Source organism: Mesitornis unicolor, unplaced genomic scaffold (assembly GCF_000695765.1).
Source record: "Mesitornis unicolor isolate BGI_N332 unplaced genomic scaffold, ASM69576v1 scaffold14311, whole genome shotgun sequence".
Taxonomy (NCBI): domain Eukaryota; kingdom Metazoa; phylum Chordata; class Aves; order Mesitornithiformes; family Mesitornithidae; genus Mesitornis; species Mesitornis unicolor.
The window spans coordinates 26,228-33,759 of record NW_010165879.1 but is presented as its reverse complement, the minus strand read 5'-3'; the positions used below and the strand labels follow the sequence as shown (position 1 = coordinate 33,759).

At 44.1% G+C, this 7,532-nt stretch overlaps 1 protein-coding gene across 1 annotated transcript in view; it reads right to left on the bottom strand.

Annotated features, from left to right (window-relative positions):
- Window positions 1-3,738: 3,738 nt before the first annotated feature.
- Window positions 3,739-7,532, bottom strand: part of LOC104548687 (T-cell immunoglobulin and mucin domain-containing protein 4-like) — a 24,476-nt gene continuing 20,682 nt past the window's right edge. Inside the window, 4 exon segments of the mRNA XM_010194778.1 lie at window positions 3,739-3,811; window positions 4,900-4,930; window positions 5,386-5,470; window positions 6,090-6,145. Coding sequence (XP_010193080.1) covers window positions 3,739-3,811; window positions 4,900-4,930; window positions 5,386-5,470; window positions 6,090-6,145 — 245 coding nt within the window.

Below are 7,532 nucleotides of genomic sequence, written 5' to 3'. Positions count from 1 at the left end.
GCAGCCAAGCAGCTCTTGAGGAAACCTGCACCCCACAACAGCAGCAGCCCCTCAGCATTGCCAGCGACCCGGCTGCTTTTTGTCAAAGCTTTCCCAGTCCAAAGCACTGGCCCCTGTGGGCTTTGCAGCTTCTACCCTCTGCACTGTTTTAAGCTGCTTACCAGAGGGTTTTCTTGGCTGCAGTGCTTTATCTTTACTCAAGTGCACTTCTTTGCCTTCCAAGGTAAAAGTCTTAAAAATAAAGACTAACATTTCCAGATGCCAAAGACATACTCTCTGAAAGTCTTTTCTTTCTAAAAACCTGCTGCTTTCATCCAGTTTTTCTTCACTAAACCCAGAAACTGCATTCTGGGGCTTCTGTTGCTTTTGGAAAACAACATTTCTTTTCCCTCCAGCTACATTTTAAAAGGCTCGCTTTAACCTTTCACTGAATATACTGACAGCCAGGGTCAGTTCCTCAGAAATTACTTCAATGTATCTTCATTTAAATATAGCCCTCCCAGGTTCCCTGTTTCCAATTGCCACTCTAAACCCAAACTTCAGCCTCAGTAATTGGGATGTATAAAAAGAAAAATAAAAATGCTCAGCGACATAAGTTACACTTACAGCTTCCCCACAGCATTTCTGGGCTGCGTTTCCACATGGCTGCTCAGATCAAACTCACTTTGTTGGCTCCTATTTCTTCTGCCCTTGTGCAGCTCTCCAAAGCAGGACCTTCAAGTCCTGCCAGCACCACAGCAAATGTGCTAGAACCTTCCCCAGCAAGAGCCAGCCCTGCTCTAAAGAAGTCATTAGTGCAGAGCTAATTAATAAGAGCAAAAAGATTGGCCCAGCCCTGCCAATTGGAAGTTGCAATGAAGACAGCAGTGGCTTAATTAGCAGATTTGCTTAGAGGGGGGAAAAGAAAGGAGAAAATAATTTTTAAAAAAGCTTTTTTTTTTAAAGGAGTACATCAAAACTGACTGGTTTTTTTTCCTCCGACTTTTATTCCTCACAGATTTGCAAGCTATTCATGCCTAGAAGTGGTGTCAGACACCAGACCTCCAGGCTTAGCACATGCTGTGTGCTGGGATGGCAGCAGCCGCATTAACCAGCATGGGACAGACGAAGACCTCAGCTGAGCAAACCCAACCTGCAAGCCTGCAGGCCACATCCTCTGTTTGGGGACTCTCTTCTCCCTCCCTCAGCACCACTAGACCAGGGTGTGCAGCAAGGTGCTGAACCCGGGCCAGACTGAGAGGGACCCCAAAGAGGAACCTTCCCTGCCTCCCCCAACTCATGGCCTGCGAGAAGATGCTGTAGAGTCAAAAAGTCTGACCACAGCCCAGAGCATGACTAGCGGGGAAGTACAGACATATGGACACCATCTGTCCACACAGTGTTTTCTTCTAATCAAATGCTATCCCCACAATGGGCTCTTACTTCAAGTTGTTGTTGCCTGCAGTGGCCATAGCAGAGACTGGTGAGCTCCAGGCAATGGAGACAGCAACCACTGTCATGGATTTGAACCTTCTCCCCTGCTGTTCCCATAGTCACTGCAGCAGAGCTGGTGAGGACCCCACAGGACAAGGGGCAATGGGTGCAAGCTGGAGCATAGGAGGTTTAACCTGAACATAAGGAAAAACTTTTTTACTGTGAGGGTGACAGAGCACTGAACAGGCTGCCCAGAGAGGTTGTGGAGTCTCCTTCTCTGGAGACATTCAAAACCCACCTGGACGTGTTCCTGTGTGACCTGGTCTGGTGATCCTGCTCTGGCAGGGGTTGGACTGGATGAGCTTTCGAGGTCCCTTCCAATTCCTAATATTCTGTGATTCTGTGACATACATGAAAGCTGTGTAGATTATCCCATAGGTGATCCCCCAGCTTCCATGGCCAGTCCCACTTTGCTAATGCCCCAGGATGGTAACCAATTCAGTCTGGTTTTTAAAGCTTAAATCTCAATCCAGCTGAAACACGAGCAAAAGCCTCCTCAGCAAGGGTGCAATCAGTGCGGTGAAATGATGGGCTTCGCTCTGCCATGCACTGCCAATCTGTCCCGCAGCCACTTGAAGGCTCCAGTTTTCCCAGCTGAGTAGAAAGTAAGGTTAGTGCTGCAGAGCTGTCGTTACAGCAGCATTTACAGGGCTTGAGGATAAGAGGGAAGATTTTGGACTTTCCAGGACTGCTCTGAGCTCCCATCAGCCCTGCCAGCGTGGAGCTGGGCTCGTCCCCTGTGCCAGCCACAAACATGCCCATGCAGCCCACAGCATCCAAACCACCCTCATCCTCAGGGGCAGCTCTAAGCACAACACAGGAATACATCTGAGCAGCTAAACAGCCACAGCCTGCTTCCCAGCTCTTTGATGCCACAGTTAAGGGAACAGGGACAGCAAGTCCTGCTGGTGCCTCTGAGGATGGGATAAGGAGTGTGGGGACAGCTTGTTCCTGCAGAGAAGAACTGGAGAAAAATTCTGTACCCAGCAGCAGCAATGTTCTCCCCTACAGCCCTTCTGTCTCACTAGAAGCAGCAGAAGGTGAAATCCACCCTTCATCTCTTCTTCTTCACTGTTTTTAGTGTCCCCACAGCCTTTCCACAGAGATCACAGGATATTTACCTCTGCCACTCAGAAACACGGAGGTTTCACCTACCTCCCATGGGTACCAGAAGGGACTGCCGAGTTTCTAAGATGTGGCTGTGCTCTGTTCTGTGCCTCTCACCTGCAACTTTTGTAAAAGATAAATGGGCAGCACTGGTGGGACTGGGCAGCCCAGCCTCATCCATACAAAACCCAGCCAGACAGCACCATGCTCACTGCATGCTGAGGCCCTAAATGAAGCACCCTGGGGCTGCATGGTGCAGGTCTCGATTGCCAAGCAGATTCCACCACAAAAGCTGCTGGTTTTTGTAGGTTGTCATAATGAGGATCAATAGACAACTCCAAAAAAAATGACTGAGGATCCTCTATGCACATTGATCAGGGAAACACAGATTTACAAGTCAGTGGTATGAGGGTTTGTGGGGCCAGGATAGAAAAATTCCCCTGCAGGCTGGTGTTCTGGGCATTTTCCCACCACTGGAAATGCTGCAGTACTTCTTCGGACAGCTGAGACAGCACTCCAGTCATTTCAGCACCTGGGGAATAACTAACTCCTGTTCAAATGCCTTAGGATGTGGCATAAAAAATACAATTGCTAGTGGTAAATTATAAAGTTTATTAATATAGTCTCCAAGGGTCATTCAAACATGCTGAATCACAGGCAGCATTAGTACCCCTTAGGTAATCTGCATTTTTGATTTATACTTGCAGCATTCTTGTGGCTTACTTTTTCTCTTGATTATATAAAAGCAATAAGAACTGTATTTGCTGATTTTTTTCTTCTTTTTCTTTTTTTCTGGCAATTACAACTTAGGCAGCATTCTATGTTATTTCTCCTCTCTTCTGTTCCTCACAGTATTCAAGGAAGACCATTAGTAAAAACAAAGAAAAACAAATTCAATTCTGTAACTTGGTATCAGTAAGAAGGCAGATGCCAGAAAAAATACTAATACATAAAGCACTTCTCAAAGAAGCTTCTTTATGCAGTGAGTTTTAAAGGTGGCACAGCAAAATTTGAACGAAGATTTTACATTTTCACAGCTGAAGCTTTGGCCTTTGTTTACATCCACTGATATTTTGAGAGCTCATAAACATCTCTCAGTGCAGCATGAAAGAGGCCCTTTTTGTTTTCCATGGCATCTACAGATGATGTAGGAGCCCTTCACAGGGAAAAAATGTTGTTTTCTCCTTCGGCACCACTAAAAACTTTTTCAAGGTCTTCCACTGGTCCAAGGCTGTAGTGAGAAGCACAGATCATTATGGGTGGGGCAAAAGCACATTTCTGCTTCAGAGCATCCTTTCTTATTGCATTGTCAGCAAATTCCCATTGAAACATAGACCAGAAACTACTGAGTCCACTGACTTCAATGGTGTAATGCCTATGTTTTACACCAGGGAAGCATTTACCTTGCTTGCATTCTTCTAATGGATAGGAAAGGGTTGTTCAGATCTTATAATGGCAGCTGGGGTAACCACCATGGGATTCAGAAAAGAGTCCCTCCTTGCCCCAAAATCCTTATGTCCTAGGTGGGGTGTTCAGTGGGTAGACCATCTACCAGTGAAAAATTATTGGTCTTCAGCAAAGGGATGATACTTCCCTGGAGTACTCTGTGGCTTGTCTAGAGAAAATCTTTTTTTTAGTTTGCTGTTTTTCAAGATAAGCCAGAAGACATGAATTTACAAGTCACACCTGCACAAGGTGACTCATCATACTTCCATATTTCATATCTGCCTAAAAATTATCACCTCAGTGATCACCTCAAATACTTCAGTGTGACCCAAGGAGTGTGTGAGATGGGGCAATGGTTCCACAAGAGCTGCAAGATTTTTCTAGCGGTGGAAAGCTTGGTTTGCAGCACCCTTTAAGGGACCCTTTCTTTGTGTATTGGCATGAATTGCCACTCCATGGAGGACTGTCCATAAAACCCTGATCCCTTTCCGAGCAATCATTTTGCCAGTTGGTCATCATAACCATTTATCTCTTAATTTCTTTAAAATAACCCCACTAGGGTCATGCCCTGGTATTTGATGAAAGAATAAAGCAGATTAGGTACTTCCTTAAGCTAGGGTCACTACACAGCAGTAAGTACCAGTTGATGAGATTCTCCAGTGCTCTGGATGCCTGTTCATTACTGCATAGACACAATATCCAGGATCCACTCTGATTTCTGGGGTGAAGTTATCTGAAGCTTACTTGTAATACAACTTTGGTAGTCAGCACCACAAACCGATACTACACTCATTACAATCAGTGGCCAATACCTTTCTGCCTCCAAGAAAAATTACACTGGAACTTTTAATAGGAAATTACAAAATGGATTACCTTTTTGTTATAAACTTCTTTGTGTGTTTACCTAGAAGCAAAATAATATTAATGTTACAATGACAAAAAATAAATCTATAATTATAATGAATCTATCAAATGAGTTCAGAAGCAAAGACAGCAAGTTGAAAATTTCTGTTGGCTAAGCAGTAAAGAAAGGATCTTATTCTGATTTAAGTTACACCGTCTGTCAGGAGCTATTCCAGGAAACTACAGGACTGCAGTACTACAAAGCAAAAGCTAACAAGATGACCCAGAGCTGCAACAAGCAAGTGAACAGGTTTTTTACATAGGCTTCCTCCTGCTGCATCCCCACCAACTTATGCTCCCTGGTCTCGTGGTGACATAGTCCTGGAGTAAGGACAGCAACCCCCTATAAAAGGGACCATGGCAGATTTACCAGGAGATTAACCAGAGATCCAGAAGGACATCTGCACTAGGCCAACATTACAAACATGAATCAATTATGTGCTTAGGGATACTTACGTTTCCAAAACAACAATGCGAGCATCGATATGAGAAGAATGGACACCACTAAGAGACAGGCAATGAGAATGGCATAGCTGGGAAACTGGAAGGGAGAAGAGAAAAACTGAAGGGCTTTAGAAGCACATTTTCTTCAGACCTAGTAATTCAGCACAGGGTTGTCCTACTGACAAAGAGCTCTGAAATATCTGCACTGGGCTGGAGTTTGCAGCACTTTTCTGAGCTTGCCTGTACAAAGTATGGAGAAGACACATCAGGTTGATCATGATAACATAAATTATCTGTTAAGTATTTAATAAATCTTATTCTGAAACATTTGGGCCTAGATTCATCCCACTTAACATGAATTACTTTGTAAAGTGTCTAAAATAGGAGCTTAGTCACCCTTACCCTTCTCTTAAATGGGGACAGGGAAGTGTAACAACCCTCCTAAGCTGCCTTTCGCTGGTCATACCCAAGGGATGCTATGTCTGCCTCTCTTACAGCAGGTTTTTCTGAAGTGTCCAAGCCAGATGGGATGGTCACAGGCTTTGGCTCTATCCACTGAAGAGATGAATAGCTACTTCCTGAGCTTCTAAACAAAAAGCCAAGCTACTGTCTGCAGACACTGTCCCTTTAGTATGAGAACATTGAAAATCACTAGCATGTCTAACCATCCTTCTGGCTTCTAGTTAAACACTCTTGAAACTTAGAGGAAGTTTTACCTTATCACTGATATCATCATATTTCTCAGTGTTGCCATCTGAACTTGCTGGAATCTCTGAAAATAAAAGAAAATGAAATTATTACTGGCACAGGCACCTGGAGGAGTGAGGGCCACTGTGCCTGTCACTGATTTAGTCAAGGAGTAATAAACTCTCAGGGAATGAGGAGGGCAAAATCTGGTCCTGAATAGGGGAATTAAAGCACCTTGCAACCAGAAGGGAACAATTTGTTTCAGCCACAATTGGTATATCAGGCAATCATTGGGAAATGTCTGTCTTCATCAAGGAAAGAGAAAGCTTTCCACAGGTAGTCCATGAAGCAAAACCATAGAAATTTGTCCAATGGTCCTACTTTCTTACTTTTGCTAGTGAATTTAATTTCCAAAAAGTTAATCCAGGCTTGGAGCTTGGCTCATCATGACCTCATGCTACAAAGTATTGAAGTATTTAAGTTTCTGGAACACCTGAACCACCACAGGAAGCACTCAATGTTTAGCAGCATCTTAAAAACAGAGGAGTGATTCAGCTAAGTGAATCAAAACCTCAGCTTACATCCTGCGACAGGAGAGCTCCTATGCCTTAGGTCGTGCCCTAGTGTATAGAAAGACTGCGATGAGTTGTGCTTTCAAAGGTCTGACAAGAGAACTATGCAGTCTCCATCTGAGCAAAATGTACCAAGGACCAGATGAGTCATTTGGCGGGGCATGTATATGTAACACGCTTGTGGTGCCCAAGACCACTGCCAAAGGAAACTGTATGTATGAGACACCCAGAATGTCACATGGTGATGGGGGTGATCAAAGGGTCACAAACAACCTCATTAGGAAAAAAAATGCTTTTTTGCTTTTTTTCTTTTTTTTTTAAACTTTTCAGAGCATGTTATTCAGTGAATAATCTAACCTCCCCCAGATTTATCATTTCTGATCAGCTCTCTCTGAGAGCAGAATTGATTTGTCTCCATGCACTCAATAATGTGCTTCCATTTTATCAAAGGTGTGGACAGGGCACAGGTAGATCAAATCCTGTAGGTAGAAATTTGCACTGGAGTAGAAAAGATATTATGGCTAATAAGAACTACAGCTAAACAAATATAGGTAATAAAACCCTAGCTAGTGCTAGAAATCCCAAGCATGCATGCGCATTGCATTTTGCTATATGCCTGTTTTATGACACCTCTTTTTCCCCTCTCAAGAAGAGAACTGTAGTTCAGCAGAACTACCCCCAGATACACAAGATGTGCATTTCTCACTCTGACATGCATGTCCCACAAGTAAAAATTAAACTTTGTGGCACCATGCTGAAGCCCGACTGATGGAAGCAACCATTGCTGCTCACTTTCTGTACCTGAAGGAATGAGGGTGCTCCTCGGGGTCTGAACCATGGTTGGTGCTGGTGGGGTTGTTGCCGGGGGAAAGCAGGCAAAGACAGAAGAGAAACTAAGTC